The 21,167-nt window shown below is 48.9% G+C and overlaps 1 protein-coding gene across 4 annotated transcripts in view; it reads right to left on the bottom strand.

The window, feature by feature from the left end:
- tep1 (telomerase-associated protein 1) overlaps positions 1-21,167 on the bottom strand; it is a 78,124-nt gene that overhangs the window by 37,909 nt on the left and 19,048 nt on the right. For all 4 annotated transcript variants that reach the window (XM_073028935.1, XM_073028936.1, XM_073028938.1 and 1 more), the window contains exons 9-14: positions 17,808-17,917; positions 11,800-11,890; positions 10,827-11,004; positions 8,032-8,251; positions 3,192-3,344; positions 2,412-2,501 (exon numbers count right to left, since the gene is read on the bottom strand). In XM_073028935.1, coding sequence (XP_072885036.1) covers positions 2,412-2,501; positions 3,192-3,344; positions 8,032-8,251; positions 10,827-11,004; positions 11,800-11,890; positions 17,808-17,917 — 842 coding nt within the window. The remainder of the gene's footprint in view (positions 1-2,411; positions 2,502-3,191; positions 3,345-8,031; positions 8,252-10,826; positions 11,005-11,799; positions 11,891-17,807; positions 17,918-21,167) is intronic.

Genomic DNA, 21,167 nt, shown 5'->3' with positions numbered 1-21,167 from the left:
GCGCTGAAGGAGGGTGCAGAGCGCTCACCACATCACAGAAACCAGCCTCCCCTCTACGGGCTGATTACATTTCCAGCTGCCTCAGTGAAAGCAGCCAACGTAATCAAAGACCCCACCCGTCCCAGACATTCTCTATTCTCCCCTCCCATCAGGCTCGAGGCCAACTTCGATCCTGCTGTTAACAGTCTATAGAATAGTTGTCTGGTGTCGCTTAACTCCACAATCCACGCCGTTCCGATCTGACAGTCTGCCTGCCTGCACTGCAGTTTCTCTGCAGCCCGAACTCATTATTTTACCCCGTTCTACCTCAGTGCACTGTGTAGTGATCCGTTCTGTACTAACAGTATGCAAGACAAGCTTCTCGCTGTATCTCAGTCATTGTCATCATGATGTGCCGTGTCGTATGTCATGGATGATCGTGGTCTTTCCGAGATGGTTTGCCACTGGCTTCTCCTGGGCAGAGTCTTTACAAGACCGGGGGTGGGGGGGATGTGGAGCCATTCTCAATACTCTTCAGAGATTGTCTGCCTGGCGTCAGTGGTCGAATAACCAGGACTTGTGGAACGTACCAGCTACTCGTGCGACCAACCACCACTTGATCCCATGTCTTCATGTAATCCTCACTGGTGGGAGGGGGTTGCGGTGGGCTAAACGGGTGCTGCACCTCAGCCAAGGGTGAACTACAGGCTAAAGGAGGTAAAGCACGCCTTGCATCTTTGGAGAAGACGTATCTCCCCTCTGCCACCCAGGGTATTTGACAACAACAAACCAGTAACTTGTTATAGGGGTACAAGGTGCTAAAAGACACAGATAGACTGGATAGCCAGTGCCTTTCCCTCCACGGTAGCTATGACTAATACGAGAGGACATAACTTGAAGATGAATGGAGGAAAGTACGGGGGAGATGTCAAGGTAGGGTTTTTAAAAAAATACATACACACAGAGTTGTAAGGGCCTAGAACACGCTGCCAGAGTTTTGGTAGGGGCAGGTACATTAGGGACTCCTGGATAGGTACATGGATTATGTTGAGGATTATGTTGGACGGAGGGGTTAATTTGGAGTAGGTTAAGAGGCTGGTGCAACATGAGCTGAAGGTTGAGCAGTGTGCTGTGCTGTTCTGTGTTCCAATTCCAATACCGAGCACCACGGTATACACTCAGGGGCCACACTATTAAGTACACCTGTTTACTAGCGCAAATATCTAATCAGCCAATCGTGTGGCAGCAACTCAGTGCGTAAAAGCATGCAGATACGAGGACACGTTTCTTTAGCCAGCGAGTGGCGAATCTGTGGAATTCATCGCCACAGGTGGCTGTGGAAGCCGAGTCCTTTCGGGATGAGGTTGGTAGATTCTTGATTCGTCTGGGCATGAAGGGAAACGGGGAGAAGGCAGGAGATTGGGGCTGAGAGGGAGATGGATCAGCCATGATGCTAGAGCAGACTCGATGGGTCAAATGGCCTAATTCTGCTCCTGTATCTTATGGACGTGGTCAGCAGGTTTAACTGTTGCTCAGACCAAACAGTATAATGGGGAAGAAACGTGAATGTGAGTGACTTTGATCATGTGGTGCCAGACGGGTTGGTCTGAGTAGCTGATGACCTCCTGGGAATTTTACCAACAACAGTCTCCAGAGTTACAGAAAAAGATACGAAAAATGATAAAATAGTCAGCGAGCAGCAGTTCTGTGGGTGTAAGCAACTTTTTAATGAGAGGTCGAGAGGTGAATGGCCAGACAGGAAATTGACAGTAACTCAAATCACTACACGTTACAACAGCGGTGTGCAGAAGAGCATCTCTGAACGCACAGCACATTGAACCTTGAAGTAGATGGGCTATGACAGCGAGAAGATCACAAACATACTGTATGTTCAGTAGCTCCTTTATTAGGTACAGGAAACACCTGATAAAGTGGCTACTGAGTGCACACGACAACAATCCACCTATTTCAGTTCCTCACAAGGAGAACTTGCCTCCTCCCAGAAGCTCTGGCTGACTTACCTGGAATTTTGAAGGGTCACGACCCAAAGTGAAGATCTTTCAGTTCTCTGACCCCCAAGGCACAAGCCTGAAGAGGTATGGGCAGTGGGGAGGGCACAGGGCAGAGAGCACGTCCAAATGCACAAATGAAAGACGTAGCCAGCCATCATATTAGGACCAACAACCTGAGATGTGTATTTCTTTTAATAACTATTTATTACTGTAATGAGAGTTTATGCCAATATGATGGTTCTGACAGTTGCACACCACCGAAGCACCATCTCCCTCTCTGCCCCTCTGCCTGGTTGGACTTACCCTCATTACCACTATCTATCCCATTAACAGCACCTCATACTCCCCACACCTCCCCCCACCTAGCCACCCCGTGTTGTCGTCCACCGTCCCGCTGCGCCTCGAGGTACTGGCACCTACCTGCACGTGATCTCGAATGCACTCGGTGAGGAAAGAGTGGGAACCATCAGTCATGAAGAAACCACCCCCCTTGTCCTCGTCCTCCATGTCCTGCAGGCAGAGTGTGGGGGGTGGGGAGGAGGGAAGGGGGCAGCATAAAATCAGGGATTGGGGGGGGGGTTTGGGGAGAGTGCGTGTTGGGGGGGGGCAGAAGGAATGGGAAGGGGATGAAAATTAGATCCAGTAGAATGACTTGCACAATGCCACCACACTTCCAGATGGAGGGTCCTGCCACCCTACACCCACGCCTGCCCCATCACCACCCTCTCATCAACGCCTCACAGACAGGGCCTCCTCCTGCAGCATTACCAAGAGGGAAACACACTCTCCCCATTATATTTTGCCAAGGCAGTTCCCTTCAGCCATCTTATCTCCCCTCACCCCTCTCTTTCCCCCCTCCTCCTCTCTACCACTGCTTTTCCCAACCCTCCTCCACCTCCTCCCCTCCACCCAAATCCAACTTGCCCCCTCCCCCTCCTCCAACCAGCGCCAGGGGACGGCCCGGCATCTCCGCCATCCGAACAAAATCCCCTCCCGACCTGGCAGGGCACGCATATCCCGCTCACCTCTCCCCGTCCTCCGCCAACCCCGCCACGTAGTCAACCGCTCGACTTGACCAATGTCAGGGTGCAAGTTTGCAGCGCACCACCCCCCCCCCTACCATCCCCTGCCCCATTCCCCCAATCTCAAACCCCCAACACCTGCCAGGACCTTGCGGTGGCAGTAGGGGGGAGCTCTGACCTTGGCCTGCTCGAGGACCTGGGTCACACCGGAGAGGACCGATCCGCAGAGCACTTTCACTTCCCGGTGGGAACGGTCAGTGTAGAGGACCAGGCGGCAATGCTCGCTGACGTGCTTGGCCATCAGTCCCAGCAGCACGGCGATCTCCAGAAGCTGGGTGAAGAAGGGAGACGGCTGAGGAAAGCAGGAGCAGGCAATATCATGGACACCAAGAATCGCACCAGTGTGTGTGTGTGTGTGTGTTTCCTCAGGAGGCCGAGGAAATTCAGCACGTCCCCAGCAATCCACACCATCAACCTATCTGGATGCATCACAAACACCAGAAAATCTGCAGATGCTGGAACACAGAGAAACTCAGCAGTCCAGGCAGCATCTGCGGAGAAGAGTAAACAGTCGACACTTCGGACCTACACCCATCATCGCTGCTCTGACCGTGACCTCAAGAAGCTGTGTGGAGCTGTGGATGTGCCTCAGTAGATCATGGAAACCAGCCTCCTCTCCATGCCTCGGTAAAGCAGTCAGCTTAATCAAAAACCCCTCCCACCCTAGATATTCTCCCTTCTTCCCCCTCCCGTCAGGCAAAAGCTCGAGAGCACCTACCGCTACGCTCCAGGATGGCTTCTACCCTGTTGTTATCAGACCCTCGGAAGGACGTCTGGCATGATAAGGATGACCTCTTGATCTCCTCGTCAGGGCCCATTGACTTGATTTGTCTACCTGCACTGCACCCTTGCTCCAACTGTAGCATTAAATTTTACATTCTGTTTTATTTTTCCTTTTGACTACTTCGATGTACCTGTGTATGGAAATATCTGCCCGGATGACGTGGAGGCAAAAGATTTTCACTGTATCGGTGCATGACAATAATAAACCATTTTACAATGCGATTTGAATGGTGCTAATCTGCATCAGGTCTCATCTCGACTCCTGTCCCAGTTCCCCAATCTCAATTACGCCCTCCTCAATTTCTCAAGCATCCCTCTCTGCTAAATGACCATCTCCCTGATCTTGTAACTCTGTCCCCTTGTTCGTAACTCTCCCACCAGTAGGATCACCTCCACATCTCCCCTGTTACCCTCCCCAAGTCATGGCATCTGTCACTACACCAGCCTCCAGTCTTCCAAACAATGAATACAATTATTATTCCTTTTTAAAACACGTAACCCTCGTATCCCAGGGAATTATTACTGGGAATCTCATTGGGACTGCTTCCAACTTATGTATGGAATGAACTTGGAACTGTATAACTTTCCACAACCTACTCAAGTATTCTCCCTCCCCTTCCTCAGGTCAGAGAGCCAGAACTGTACGCAATATTCCAGGGACCGTCTCATCGGGACCCTGCATTATTGGTCTCTCTTTCAGCACTGCATGTGAAGCAAGCCTCCCCTTCCTCTCCATCAACTCCCCCTTCCCCTCTCCATTTCCATAACACCACAAGATATAGGAGCAGAAGTAGGCCATTTGGCCCATCGAGTCTGCTCCGCCATTCAATCATGGGCTGATCCAATTCTTCCAGTCATCCCCACTCCCCTGCCTTCTCCCCAAACCCCTCGATGACCTGGCTAATCAAGAACCTATCTATCTCTGCCTTAAATACACCCAGTGACTGGGCCTCCATAGCAACTCATGGCAACAAATTCCACAGATTTACCACCCTGTGACTAAAGTAATTTCTCCGCATCGTCCTTCAATCCTAAAGTCTTGCTCTCTTGTCCTAGATTCCCCTACCATGGGAAATAACTTGGCCATACCTAATCCATTCAGGCCTTTTAACATTCGGAATGTTTCTGTGAGATTTCCGCCCTCATTCTCCTGAACTCTGGAATGCAGCCCAAGAGCTGATGCAAACCTGACCTGCACACAATACAGTGGATTCTAGTTAACTGGGCCATAGGTTAAGCAGGAAAGCCATTTAAAGAACAAAAACCAAATCTAGAAAACAGCTGACATTAGCTTCATTTATTTGGAACACCAAGTTGCTTAATTGGGACAGGAGATTGTTGCCAAGTAGTTTCTAACTAGTGTCAGTCACATGCACTTGCATGGCCTTGAGACGCTACACAGTGTTTAGAGCAATCAGTGTTTAAGATAGCTTCAGTTTAGTGTTTTTGTGTTCAAAAAGCAGTGACTTTTGTTGCTGATAGTTGTCGAGAAATAAGCGGCAACACAACTCAGAACTTTTATTCCCTGTGCTTTCAAGCACGCAGGCTTGGCTGGCAAACTGCCAGGAGTGAAAATGAAATGATTTCACTACTTCAAGTTAGGAGTTATGATGGCATCGACAATCATCTTGAATGTTACAATGAAAATTAAGATTTGGAGGATGCAATCATCTAAAGCATTGTACGAAGGCCGTCCATTATCTCCAGTCGGTGTCTGTGCTGGTTTAGTTCATTTACAATCAATCAGAAAAAGATCATGGCAGGTGAATTCCTCTGTCAATAACGATTAAGAATTAATACAGTTGGACAGTACTGTAGATGTATTGGTAGTGTTATAATATGTTCTGTATTTCATTTAACTACATGATTTGTTACTCAGTTAAACGGGCCGGTCTGTTTTATACTTTTTAACTCTTCCAATGAAGCTTTGGGACCTGCTTAATTGGGGCAAAATGTACTGGTCCCAAAATGTCCCAATTAAGGGAGATAGGGCTTTACTCTCTGGAGAGAAGGAGACTGAGAGGAGACATGATAGAGATATACATGATATTAAGAGGAATAGATAGAGTGGACAGCCAGTGCCTCTTCCCCGGGACACCACTGCTCAATACAAGAGGACATGACTTTAAGGTAAGGGGAGGGAAGTTCAAGGGGGATATTAGAGGAAGGTTTTTCACTCAGAGTGTGGTTGGTGCGTGGACTGCACTGCCTGAGTCAGTAGTGGAGGCAGATACACGAATGAAATTTAAGAGACTACTAGACAGGCATATGGAGGAATTTAAGGTGGGGGGTTATATGGGGGGGGGTAGGTTTAAGAGTCAGCACAACATTGTGGGCCGAAGGGCCGGTACTGTGCTGTATTGTTCTTTGGTCTTTGTTCTTTAACTGGAATTCACAGTATTCCAAGAGGCAATGTCAATTACCCCCTATATTGTTGGCGTGAGATGTCTCTGCACTTTCACCCTCTCGGTCACACACCTCACCTTCTTTAGGCCGAAAAACCAAACCTGTTCCCAATATTCAAACTACAGGACCCACCCCTCGCCTGCCAGATCTTGCTCCACCCCTTTCTTTACACTGGCTATCTCCCTCTTTCTTTCCAGTCTCAACCTGTAATATTGACTGTCCACTTCCCCCACAGAAAGTGCCCTACCTGCTAAGTTCCTCCAGCGTTTTGGATGGGTTGCTCTGGAACTCCAGCACTTCAAGTCTCCCAGCCACAACATCCCAGGGGTGGTCCCACCAAGACATCCACTGATGGCTCTTAACATCTTCTGCACCAATATTAAGTCTCCTCTCATCTTCCTTCACTCCAATATCACCAAGACCAAGGAGATGGTGGTGGACTTTAGGAGATCTAGGCCTCATATGGAGCCAGTGATCATTAATGGAGAATGTGTGGAGCAGGTTAAGACCTACAAGTATCTGGGAGTACAGTTAGACGAGAAGCTAGACTGGACTGCCAACACAGATGCCTTGTGCAGGAAGGCACAGAGTCGACTGTACTTCCTTAGAAGGTTGGCGTCATTCAATGTCTGTAGTGAGATGCTGAAGATGTTCTATAGGTCAGTTGTGGAGAGCGCCCTCTTCTTTGTGGTGACGTGTTGGGGAGGAAGCATTAAGAAGAGGGACGCCTCACGTCTTAATAAGCTGGTAAGGAAGGCGGGCTCTGTCGTGGGCAAAGTACTGGAGAGTTTAACATCGGTAGCTGAGCGAAGGGCGCTGAGTAGGCTACGGTCAATTATGGATAACTCTGAACATCCTCTACATAGCACCATCCAGAGACAGAGAAGCAGTTTCAGCGACAGGTTACTATCGATGCAATTCTCCTCAGACAGGATGAAGAGGTCAATACTCCCCAATGCCATTAGGCTTTACAATTCTACCGCCAGGACTTAAGAACTTTTTAAAAGCTATTATTAATGCTTTTTGAGATAGTGATTTAGATGCATATCATATTTTTTTACTGAGTTAAGTATTGTATGTAATTAGTTTTGCTACAACAAGTGTATGGGACATTGGAAAAAAAGTTGAATTTCCCCATGGGGATGAATAAAGTATCTATCTATCTATCTAAAAGGAAAAGCCCTTGGCTCGCTCAACCTTTCTTCACAAGACGTGCTTTCTAATCTCAGCTGCACCTTGGTAAATCTCCACTGCATCCTCGTTAAAGCTTCCACATTATTTCTATAGTGAGGTGATCAGAATTGAACACAATAATCCAGTGTAGTCTAGCAGAGTTTTATAGAGCTCCCAAACTACCTTGCAGCTCCTTAACTTCATTTTCTGACTACAAAGACGAACACAGCATACGCCTTCTTCACTATCTTGTCGACTGCACCAGGATTCATTCATCCCTTCACCCAACCTCATCCCCCCAGCCACAGATGCTGGTCCACCTGCTGAAACTCCAGCAGATCAGTTGTTGCCCCAGATTCCAGAATCCACAGCCTCTTGTGAACCTCTTCATTTCTTTCGTCGCTGTGGATGGGGCAACCATCCAGTCCCCAGGGAAATGCCCGGGCAATCTCCTCGGGATGGCCTCTGGTGTTTGGACATCCTTGATGTGGAACGAACCCACTCATGTTTTTCTGGTGGGATGGGGTGAGCCTCTGCTGGTGCCTGAGAGAATTGACACAAGGCAGAGTGACTAGGGAGGTGGGAAAAGATCTCACCTTGGGGGCTCCAGGCTGAGTCTCGCTCTCGGGTCGCTGGGTCCCGGGAAGGAGGAGGTCCCGTGCGCCCTGGCAGGGCTGCTCCATCGCCTGACTGACAGGACACAGGATTACGGTGCGGCCTGAGAGAGGGGGAATGTTGTGTGTGGCCGAGATCTCGATGGCTTTCTCCAGGGCGTGCCTGTACTGATCCAGGAGGTTCTGGTCATACCGAACATTCCTGGGGGGAGCGGGGGAGGGAAAGAAGGGAAAAAGGAGAGGGTAGGGAGTGGGGGCACAGGGGGAGGGGGACAAAACAAATTTTATGTCATATGTCAGCGATAATAAACCTGATTCTGATCTTGGCTGGCATGAAAATACGTTCAGAGAAGTACAGCACAGAAACAGGCCCTTTGGCCCAACTTGTCCATGCCAACCCATTTGCCCGACCGAGATTCAAGCCCTAAAGTTTACCCATCTGGCTATGCTTGGCCCACAGCACACCTTTTCTATCCACGTACAGTTGAAGTTAGAAGTTTACAGACACCTTAGCGAAATACATTTAAACTCAATTTTTCACAATTCCTGGCATTTAATCCTAGAAAACATTCTCTTTACTATTATTCTGACATTTCACATTCTTAAAATAGTGATCCTAACTGACCTAAGACAGTGAATGTTTTCTAGGATTAATTGCCAGGTATTGTGAAAAACTGGATGGTCTGGATGTTTCACAGACAGTACAGAGCAGGAATAGGTACTTCAGACACAATATCTGTGTTCATTAATTCTTTTGACCTTTCATGATCACATTCCTCCATTCCCTGCATATTTATCTCCCTATTTACAAAACTCTTGAATCTTATCATCTTATCTGCCTTTTACTACCACCCCACATTTCAGGCAGCTAATTACCGTAGAAAACATGCCACACATCTCCGCAAAACATACCCCCTCTAAACTTAGACCCACACAGAACATGGAATAATACAACACACTACAACTACAATACAACACACTACAGGTCCTTCAAATGATGTTGTGACAACCTTTTAACTGACTAAGCCTTATCTCCAACATAGACCCCCATTTTATGATCCATGTGCCTATTTAAGAGTTTCCTAAATGCCCCAGTGCATCTGCCTGTACCACCACCCGTGGCAGAGCACACACACTCACCACTCTGTGTAAAGAACTTATCTCTGACATCACTCTTATACTTTCACCTTAAAGTTATGTCCCCTATTTCCACCCTGGGGGAAAAGTCTTTGGCTATCCACCCCATCTGTGCCGCTTATCATCTTGGACACCTCTACCGAGTAACTTCTCATCCTTCTTCACTTCAAAGAGAAAAGCCGCAGTTCTCTCAACCTATCTTCATAAGACGTGCCCTCCAGTCCAGGCAGAATCCTGGAAAATCTCCTCTGCATCCTCTCGAAAGCTTCCACATCCTTCCTCTAATGTGACACAATATTCCAAGTGTGGTCTAGCCAGGATTTTAGAGTTGTAACATTACCTCATGGCTCTTGAACTCAGTCCCCTGACTAATGAAGGCCAACATGCCATACGTCTTGTAAAACCACCCTATCAACATAAGTATTCGTCCTTTCCACCCTGGGGGAGAAAAGTCTCGAGCCATCAACCCTATTTGTGCCTCTGATGATTTTATAAAGTTTTGTCAGGCTACCTTTAGCCTCCAATGCTTCAGAGAAAATAATCCAGATCTGCCCAGTCTCTGCTCATACCCTCTAATTCAGGGAACATCCTGGTGAACCTTCTCTGCACCCTCTCCAAAGCCTCTGTAACTTTCCTATAACGGTCGGCCACAACTGCACACACTTGAGCTGTTTTCTCAGAGAAAACGAAGTGTAGACGTTGTTGAGATTTTGGGTGGCAGAGATAGGTTTCACAGTCGGAATCTCCCCCAGGGTGGAAACGTCAAGCACCAGGGATGCCTGCACATAAGCACATCCCCCTATGCCCTGCATATTCCCGTGTCTGTCAAAAAGCCTCTTAAACATCGAGGTGTCTGCTGCCACCACTCTGGGCACAGCACTCCAGGAACCCACTGCTCCTGTGTAAAAACAAACAAATAAATAAAACACTTGCCCCGCACATCTGCTCTGAACTTTCCTCCTCTCACCTTAAATATTACAGGCTCAGTTTGTTCACTTCACAGGGACTTCAGAGCATCAAAACACACAGTGAGATACGTCGTTTGCGTCAAGGACCAAAACAGTTCAGGAATGTGCTGGGAACAGCCCACAAATGTCGCCACGCTTTTGGTGCCAATGTATCATGCCCCCTACTCACGAATCCTAACCTATACGTCTGTGGAACGTGGGAGATACCAGAGCACCAGGACGAAACCCAAGCATCACTGGGAGAACATACAAACTCCTTACAGACAGCGGCGGGAATTGAACCCGGGCTGCTGGCGCTGTAAGCGTTACACTCGCTGCTCTGCCACTGTACCGTCCTGTTTGTTGTCAAGAGTATGACTTCTCTCTCCTCCGAAAAGTACTCAGTGTGTCAGCTTTATCTACTCCTCTCATCGTTTTATTAACATCTGTCAGGTCTCTAGTGCTCCAGAGAAGACAGTACTCCAGTGTGTCCCGCCTCTCCTTCCGGCTTCTATCCTCTAATCTAGACATTCTGGCAAAGCTCTCCTGCACCCCGTCCAAAGCTAAAAACTTCCTCCGTGTAAGGGAGGGGGCGAGATCAGAACTGCCTGTGCTGGAAGCCGTGGGAGAAGTGGACGCGGCAGGAAAGCTGCGCGAGGCGGCCTCTTCACGTCCTCAGCAGACACCGCTTACTTGCGCTCCTGTAGCTTCTTGAGTTTCCTGGTCACCTGCGTGGAGAGCGGCGCGAAGGTACGGGCCGCGGCCTGGGACGGACGGGAGTGGACCTTCACCCCCCGGATCCGGGACTGACGCTGGCGGATAGACTCCATGACCTGTTGTATCATCTCCTGCCTCGACGGCAGGGGGTCGTCTGGCCAAGGGAGAGAGGAGAGAAGAGTCAGCAGTCGGGAGAGGGGTGTGAAAAAATTCAGGGTCGATGTCAACCTGCTGATGGGGAAGTTTGTGCAGGGGGCTTCTCCCTGCACACGATCCCACCAGGATGCAAGACGAGTGGGCTGGCTTCGCTTACAGAAGTCGCCTTCTCCCTCGCCCCTCCATTCATCAGTGTAACACACTTCCATTCCTCCCTTGACTCTCCCGTGCTTGCCTTTGACGTCCCTCACCTCCCACCTTGACCTTTCTCGCCCCTCTTCCCTCATGCTCCCGCTGGCCCCCTTTGCCCGCTCCCTCCCCCCTAATCTCCCTTGCCCCTAATCTCACCCTTCCCCGCGTCCACCTACTTGAGCCCCCTCATCACTAACCTCACCCTCCCAATTAGCATTGGCCAAAACCTCACCCTCCAAGTCCTCAACCATGCCCTCCCACTTATTCCCCATGCTCTTACTCGACCCCCTCCCCCATAATTCTTCACTCCCCTCGACCTCCACAGCTCTGCCTGAACCTTCTATTCCCCATTTCTCCCTGAACCTGACTCCAAAGAATCAGTGGGCATCCCCACCCATTGCCCACCCTCTCACCCATCCCCGCAAAACCCCACCACTTCTTACTTCCTTTCCCTCCCACTGCAAGACGACGCCCCCACCCTCCCCATCCCCACCCCACTCACCCTTGTGTTCCAGCCGCTCACCCATCCCTGCAAAATCCCACCACTTCTTACTTCCTTTCCCTCCCACTGCAAGACGACTCCCCCACCCTCCCCACTCACCCTTGTGTTCCAGCCGCTCACCCAGCTCAGCGAGGACGCGGAAGGCAGCGAGGAACCGGAAGGGAAACTGCCGGCTGTGGATGACGGTTTTCTACGGAGAGACAGGGTCAGACTCTGAGTAGACGGAGGCCCTACCCCCTCTGCCCCTTGACCACAGAGGCCCTGCCCCCTCAGTCCTCACAAACTCAGGACTCCAGAGAACCTGCTCCCTTTGAAACTCCCAACGGTGAAGCCCACAGAAGCCCCAACCCCTCAGCTTCCACCTCACCTCAGGGGACCCGAGGACCCATTTCTCCAAACACAAGAACATAAGAAATAAAACCATAAGACGTGGGAGCAGAATTAGGCCATTTGGCCCATCGAGTCTGCTCCACCATTCAATGATGGCTGATTCTTCTTTTCAGTCTCCTCAACCCCAGTTCCAGCCCTCTCCCCGTGACCTTTGATGCCATGTCCAAACAAGAACCTACCATTCTCTGCCTCAAATACACCTAATGACCTGGCCTCCACAGCTGCCTGTGGCGACAAATTCCATGAATTCACCACCTTTCGGCTAAAGAAACTCTTCCACATCTCTATCCTGACGCTGTGGCCTCTCGTCCTACGCTCTCCCACCATGGGAAATATCATTTCCACATCTACTGTCTTGGCCTTTCAACATTCAAAAGGTTTCAATGAAGTCCCCTCTCATCCTTCTAAATTCCAGCCATCATATGTTCCTCATATGGCCCTTTCATTCCTGGAATCATCCTTGTGAATCTCCTTTGGACCCTCTCCAATGCCAGCACATCTTTTCTAATACAAGGGGCTTAACACAGTGCACGATATTCAAGGTGAGGCACTGGCGAGGCCTTCTAAAGCCTCAGTGTCACATCCCTGCTCTTGTATTCTAGACCTCTCGAAATGAATGCTAACGTGGCATTTGCCTTCCTCACCACCGACTCAACCTGCAAGTTAACCTTCAGGGTGTTCTGCACAAGGACTCCCAAGTCCCTCTGCTTCTCAAATTCCTGTATTTTCTCCCCGTTCAGAAAATAGTCTGCACATTTATTTTATAATATCAAAGTGCATGATATTCTCCAACATTGTAATTCATTTGCCATTTTCTTGCCCATTCTCCTAATCTGCATCCTACCTGTTTCTTCAACACCACCTGCCCCTCCACCAATCTGCATATCATCTGCAAATTTGGCAACAAAGCCATATATTCCATCAGCTAAATCATTTATATACAGCATAAAAAGAAGCGGTCCCAGCACCAACCCCTCTGGAACACCACTAGTCACTGGCAACCAACCAGGAAAGGATCCTTTTATTCCCGCTCGCTGACTCCTACCAATCAGCCAATGCTCTAACCATGTTAGTAACTTTCCTGTAATACCATGGGCTCTTAATCTGGTAAGCAGCCTCATGTGTGGCACCTTGTCAAAGGCGTTCTGAAAGTCCAAATATAGAATATCCACTGCATCCCTTTTATCTATCCTACTTGTAATCTCAACAGGTTCATCAGGCAGGATTTTCCCTGAAGAAAACCATGCTGACTTTGCACTATCTTGTCCTGTGTCGCCAAGTACTCCATCACCTCATCCTTAACAACTGCCGCTAACATCTTCCCAACCACGGAGGTCAGGCTAATTGGTCTATAATTTCCTTTCTGCTGCCTCCCTCCTTCTCAGAGTGGAGTGACAATCGCAATTTTCCAGTCCTCTGGCTCCATGCCAGAGTCCAATGAATTTTGAAAGATTATTTAAATGCCACCACAATCTCTAACGCTACCTCTTTCAGAACCCCAGGGTGCAGTTCCTCTAGTCCGAGTGATTTACGTACCTTTAGGTCTTTCAGCTTTTTCAGCACCTTTTCTCCTTCTCCCTTGTGACAGTAACTGCACCCACTTCTCTTCCTTCACACACTACATCTTCCACAGTGTACAACATCAGGCATATTGCTAGTAGGAGTAGGAGAAGGAGTAGGCTGTTCTGCCCATTGAGCCTGTTCTGCCATTCAATAAGATCATGGCTGATTGAGCCATGGACTCACCTCCACCTACCTGCCTTCTCTCCATAACCCTCAATTCCCCTACTGTGCAAAAATCTATCCAACCTTGTCTTATATATTTACCGAGGTAGTCTTCACAGCTTCATTGAGCAGAGAATTCCACAGATTCACCACTCGCTGGGAAAAGCAGTTCCTCATTTCTGTCCTAAATCTACTCCCTTGAGACTGTCCCCTAGTTCTAGTCTTACCTACCAGTGGAAACAATTTTCCTGCCTTTAACTATTCCTTTCATAATTTTTTTATATGTTTCTAAAAGATCTCCTCTCATTCTTCTGAATTCCAGCGAGCACAGTTCCAGGCGACTCAATCTCTCCTCATAGTCTAACCCCCTCATCCCTGGAATCAACCTGGTGAATTTCTTCTGCACTGCCTCCAAAGCCAGTATATTCTTCCTCAAGTAAGGAGACCAGAACTGCAGGTGCAGCCTCACCGGTACCCTGTACAGTTGCTGCATAACAACCCTGCTCTTAAATTCAATCCCTCTAGCAATGGCCAACATTCCATTTGCCGGCTGTACCTGCAAACCAACCTTTTGTGATCCATGCCCAAGCACTCCCAAGTCCCTCTGCGTAGCAGCACGCTGCAACTTTTTTACCATTTAAATGATAATCTGCTCTTCCATTTTTCCTTCCAAAGTGGATGACTTTGCATTAAGCAACATTGTACTCCATCCAGGAGTGAAAGGGTTACTGTATGAGGAATGTCTGGTAGCTCTTGGGGTGTATTCCCTGGAGCTCAGGAGAATGAGGGGGGAATCTCATAGAAGCATTCCAAAAGTTAAAAGGCGTGAGCAGATTAGATATTAAAGTTATTTCCCATGGGAGGGGATTTCAGGACGGGAGGACAGACTTCAGGATTGAAGGACGTCCATTTAGAACAGAGATGTGGAGAAATTACTTTAGTCAGAGGGTGGTAAATCTGTGGAATTTGTTGCCATGAGCAGCTGTGGAGGCCAAGTCATTGGGTGTATTTAAGTCAGAGATAGATAGGTTCTTGATTAGCCAGGGTATCAAGGGTATGGGGTGAGGGCAGGGGAGTGGGGATGACTGGAAGAATTGGATCAGCCCATGATTGAAAGGCAGAGCAGACTCGATGGGCTGAATAGCCTACCTGCTCCTATGTCTTATGGTCTTGTCTGCTAGACCTTTGCCCACTCACTTAACCTATCTATATCTCTCTGCAGGCTCTCCATAACTTGTGCACAATTTGCTTTTCCACTCAATTTATTATCATCAGCAAATTTAGACACACTATACTTGGTCCCCTCTTCCAGATCGCTAATGTGTATCGTGAACAGTCGCGGGCCCAGCACCGAACCCTGTGGCACACCGCTCACCACTGATTGCCAACCAGAATAACACCCATGATTCCCAGCTCTCTGCTTTCTATCAGTTAACCAATCTGCTATCCATGGAAATACAGCCCCCCAACTCCGTGCATTCTGATCTTAAGGATAAGTCTTTTATGCGGCTCCTTATCGAACGTCTTCCGCAGATCCAAGTAAATAACATCTATGTGTTCCCCTCTATCCACTGACTCATTATATCCTCAAAGAACTCCAGTAAGCTTGTCAAACAGGACCTGCCCTTGCTGAATCCATGCAGCATCTGCCTGATGGATCCATTTCTTTCCAGATGCCTCGCTATTTCTTCTCTAATGATAGCTCAAGCATTTTCCCAACTACGATACATTCCACGAAGTCCTCAAGACTGCCTCGACCAACTCGATTCACCTAATCTATGTACAAGTTAAAGTCCCCCATGATAACTGCTGTTCCATCCTGACGTCCCTCAGGCAGCTCTCTCTTTATTGCCTGTGCCACTGTAACGTTATTATTTGGTGGCTGATAGACAACTCGCAACAGTGAATTTTTACCATTTTTTATTCCTAATCTCTACCCAGATGGACTCAACCTTACGCTCCTTAGATCTTACATCGTCTCTATTGCCCTAATCTCATTAAGAGTGCTACCCCACCTCCCTTACTTTCCTGCCTATCCTTCTGTATTACCCGACATCCTTGGATATTTAATTCCCAGTCCTCTCCACCCTGCAACCACGTTTCTGCAACGACTTCTAAATCATACATACCCCTTTGTACTGATTTGTGCCACAAGTTCATTGATCTTGTTTCGAATACCACAGCATTCAGATAAAGCGCCTTTAAACTCATTGTGCTTTTAAAATCTCGTAATCTTTTACTCTTTTCCACGACTTTTCCTTTTTCCACTCTTACTTTTCCTTTTTTAAAATCTTTTGTTTTTACTTTATCCACACTTTTCTTGTTTACTTTACCCATACTTCTCCAATCTGGTGAACCCCACCCCCCTTGCTATTTAGTTTAACGCCCTTTCTATCATCAGCCTAGTTATGTGACTCACTGGGATCCAGGTCCCATCACGGTTCGGGTGGAGCCTGTCCCATTGGTACAGCTCCCTCCTCCTAATGCCAATTTCCCATGAATTCAAACCCACTTCTCCCACTCCAATCCTTGAGTCACACATGTAACTCTCCGATCTTCTTGGCCCTGTGTCAATTTGCACGTGGCTCAGGTAGTAATCCAGAGATTACCACCTTATTGATTCTGCTTTTTAATTTAGTCCCTGGCTGCTCAAATTCCCTCAGCAGAACCCTTTTCCTTGTTCTACCTGCGTCGTTGGTCCTCACAAGGACCATGACAACCAAATCTTTCCCCTCTCACTGTAATTTCCTCTGTAGGTCAGATAAGATGCCCCGAACCCGGGCACCAGGCAGGCTACACAGCCTTCGGGACGCTCTATCCCTGCGACAGAGAACGCTGCCTTTTTCCCTGACTGTACTATCCCCAATTACCACTACATTTCTCTTCTTCCCCATCCTCTTGAATGGCTCCCTGAACTACAGTGCCACAGTTAGGTTGCTCATCGTTCCTACAGCCCCCACTCTCATCCACACAGGGAGCAGGGATCTCAGACCTGTTGGACAAGCTCGAGGGCTGAGGCTCCTCCGGCCCGGTCTCTAGGATCCCACTCCCCGCCTCACTCACAGTCACACCCTCTTGTGTGTCACAGTCACACTCAGACCACAGACTGAATTTGAGGCAGCTAATCTAATGGGAGTGACCTGCCTCCTGAAACAGACTGCCCGGGTAACTCTCCCCGTCGCTGATGTGTCACTGTGTTCGAAACTCAGATTCCAGGTCATCAGCTTCGAGCCCGAGTTCCTCAAGCAGCCAACACTTGCTGCAGATGTGGTCCACCAGCTCCCACATCACCTGATCCTGCATCATCCCTACTTTAGCTGCTATTTATTGATTGTTTATTCAACCACTACAAAAGCCTCATCTCCTACTTACCCGTGCCTCCTCGCCAAAGCCTCAAGTTCTCACTCACACAACGGCCGCTTTGCTGTGACTCTGCTTTACTTAACGAATTGCAAATCGACTGGTCCACTGTTAGTGCGCCGAGCCCTGTGAAACGCTCTTTTTAAAACTCTTCTCCCTGATCTGTGCGAAGCTCTCTCTCTGCGAATTGATTGGTCCACCGCTGACATCTACACCTCACCAGATGCCCCTCAGTGTCCCAACTTCACTCTGAAAAACCCCACCAGAGGTCCTCCTCAGAGGCCTGGCCTCCTCCGAGTTACTGCCCACTTAGACCCGAGAGATCCCCCATCTTTTCAGGGAGCCCGCCCCTCACTGCCAAGAAGCCACACCCCTTGCTTATAAGAAGCCATGCCCCTTCCCCCGATCTGCCTCCTCCACTCTGTCCAAGGCCCCACCCTCTCTCCTAACATTGCAGGCATACGCGCAACCTCACCTCTCCCGTCCCTGACCCCATCCAGCATCGCACTGCTGTTCCAGGTCCTGCCCCCTCCACGCCACTGTCCTGCCCCACTCCTCCACCAATCCCTGCCCATCTTCTCCGTCAGCACCGGGGGGGGGGGCGGTCGCCAGAAGTGGGACGCCTCACCTACCTTGTCCGAGAGCCTGGAGACGATCAGCCGGTGGTGACGTGGACTCAGTCCGCAGGTGATCATATTCCGCAGGTTACGGAGGGTGGCCATGAAGGGCAGCTTCTGGTTATCTGTGGGTGTGGGGGGGGAGCGACGGGATGGAGGAAGGGGGTCAGTGAAGAGATCCCAGTGAATTTATTCCATTCAGAACTGACCCAAGTCAAAGCAGGCAACACAGACGACGAGTGGCAGTTGAAAAACTCCACACTACACCTTACGAGGGCCAGGAACTCATGCTATCCAGCAAGATTAAGCCAATGGCATTGAACTGTCTCAGTAAAGTGGCAAGTGTGAGCAAATACCCCACTCACCCCAATATCTTTTCATCTTTCCTGCTGGGAATTAAGACACAAAAGCACGTACCTCCCCCTCCATGTACTCCATCCATACAGCTTGTTGCCTTGGGAAAGCGGCTAGCATAATCAAAGACCCTACCCACCCTCGACATTCCTTCTCCTCCCCTCTCCTATTAGGCAGAAGATTCAAAATCCTGAAAGCATGCATCTCCAGGCTCAAGGACGGCCTCTTCCTGGCTTTCGCCTCCTGAACAAGTGGAGCCCGCCAGGCCTCCACTTCATCAGGAGGCTATAAAAATTTGGCACGTCCCTTATCAACCCTCCCCCATTTTTACTGATGCACAATAAGAGAGCGTGCTATCTGGATGAATCGTGGCTTGGTACGGCAAACTGCTCTGCCTGCAATCACAAGAAACAACAGAGTTGAGGACACAGCTCAGCACCTCACAGAAACGAGCCTCCCACCCACAGACTCTGTCTATACTTCCCACCATCTTGGTAAAGTAGTCAGCATAAACGAGGGCCACATGCATGAATGCTATTTGCTGACTGGCAGGAGGCAAAGAGTGGTAATAAAGGAGGGCCTTTTATGCCACTGGTTTGTGGCGTTCTGCAGGGGCCTGTGCTGGGACTGCTTCTTTTCACGTTTTGATGGTGAATTGATGGCTTTGTGGCCAAGTTTGTGGAGAATATGAAGAAAGGTGGAGGGGCAGGTAGTGTTGAGGAAGCTGGGAGTCTGCAGAAGGACTGAGGCAGATTGGGAGAATGGGAAAAAAGCAGCAGATGGAGGAATAAAGGCACAGACAACTTTATAACTGTGCAGCAAATTCAGAAGTCAGAAGTGCAAAGGGTCCTGCGAATCTTCGTGCGGGATTCCCTAAAGGCTAACTTGCAGGTTGAGTCGGCGGTCAGGAAGGCAAACACAACGTTAGCATTCATTTTGCGAGGAATATAAAAGCGAGGATGTAACGGCGAGGCTTTATAAAGCCTTGGTCAGACCGCAAGGGCGGTTCTTCAGCACTTCTGGGCCCCTTTTCTCAGAAAACACACGCTGGCATTGGAGAGGGTCCAGAGGAGGTTCACGAGAATGATTCTGGAAACGAAAGGGTTAACATCCGAAGACTGTTTGATGGCTCTGTACCTGTACTCGCCAGAGTCTGGAAAAATGAAGTGGGGGGGGAGAGGAATCCGAGAAAGGCCAAGACATAGTGTATGTGGAGAGGATGTTTCCTACAGTGGGCATGTCCCGGAGCAGAGGGCACAGCCTCAGAATAGAGGGCATCCATTTAGAACAGAGATGACAAAGAATTTCATTAGCCAGAGGGTAGTGAAATTGCAGAATTCACTGCCACAGACGGCTGCGGAGGCCAAATCACTTCATACATTTACAGTGAAGTTGACAGATTCTTGTTTAGTCATGGCCGCAGGGGAGAAGGCAGGAGAATAAGGTTGAGTGGGATAATAAATCAGCCATTATGGAATGGCAGAACAGACTCGATGGGCTGAATGGCCAAATCCTGCTCCTACGTCTTGTGGTCACATCACAGACGTTGTGTCTTCTCCCATCAGGCAGAAGTTACCGAAACTTAGAAGTACATACCAGGACAACTTTGACCTTATTGTAATCAGGTCATTGAATGGACCTCTCAAATGATACAATGGACGCTTGGTCTCTTTCTCTGTATATGTAACGCTGTTTTCTGTATTCCATTATCTTTTTTCCATGGACTAAAGTGGTCTGAACAGATGGCATGCAAGAGCGGTTTTCACACTACCTCAGTACATGCAACAATAATAAACCAATTTACTGCCTAACTCCCCACAGATTGTCCACCATCACCAAGGCACAAGTCAGGGGAGTGACAGAGCAATTACTGAGAGGGAGAGGGACCGAGGGACACCGGTCAGTGTACAGATTCAGTGAGGTGCAGCAAGTACCGGGGGTAGGGCCCAGCCAAGTAACACTGGCACCATACAAGGACACAGCAGCACACTCGATCGGCACCCCTTCCTCAGTCTCTCACTCACTCTGCCACCAACACACAGCGAGCACAGTGTTTACCATCGACAGGATGCATTGTGGCAGCTCACTCCTGCACTGCTCCTACCCTCCCTCCCCCCCCCCCCCCCAAGCTGGATGAAGACAGCAGACCCTACGGAGGACAGTACCTCTTGCAAGTTGCCCTCCAAACCACCACGCGCATCCTGACTTGGAAGTACGTGCCCGTTCCTTCCCCGTCACTGGGTCAGAATCTTGGAACTCCGTTCTGATAACATTGCAGGAACCCACACTTCAAGGGCTACAGCAGTAAGGCAGCCCCCACCACTTCTCACAGGCAACTGGGAGGAGCAATTAAATGCTGGAGCAGACTACAAAGGCCACATGCCTTGAATGAGTAAAAATTAGAAATATCTTTGGCCTGAAGCACAGAACAGTATAGTCCTCGATGATATACTGACCAATCATATAACCATATAACAATCACAGCACGGAAACAGGCCATTCCGGCCCTCCTAGTCCGTGCCAAACTCTTAATCTCACCTAGTCCCACCTACCCGCACTCAGCCCATAACCCTCCACTCCTTTCCTGTCCATATACCTATCCAATTTTACCTTAAATGACTCAACTGAACTGGCCTCTACTACTTCTACAGGAAGCTCATTCCACACAGCTATCACTCTGTGAGTAAAGAAATACCCCCTCGTGTTTCCCTTAAACTTTTGCCCCCTAACTCTCAAATCATGTCCTCTCGTTTGAATCTCCCCTACTCTCAATGGAAACAGCCTATTCACGTCAACTCTATCTATCCCTCTCAACATTTTAAATACCTCGATCAAATCCCCCCTCAACCTTCTACGCTCCAATGAATAGAGACCTAACTTGTTCAACCTTTCTCTGTAACTTAAGTGCTGAAACCCAGGTAACATCCTAGTAAATCGTCTCTGCACTCTCTCTAATTTATTGATATCTTTCCTATAATTCGGTGACCAGAACTGTACACAATATTCCAAATTTGGCCTTAC

Source organism: Hemitrygon akajei, chromosome 25, assembly GCF_048418815.1.
Source record: "Hemitrygon akajei chromosome 25, sHemAka1.3, whole genome shotgun sequence".
Taxonomy (NCBI): domain Eukaryota; kingdom Metazoa; phylum Chordata; class Chondrichthyes; order Myliobatiformes; family Dasyatidae; genus Hemitrygon; species Hemitrygon akajei.
This window is presented reverse-complemented; position numbering and strand designations above follow the sequence as displayed.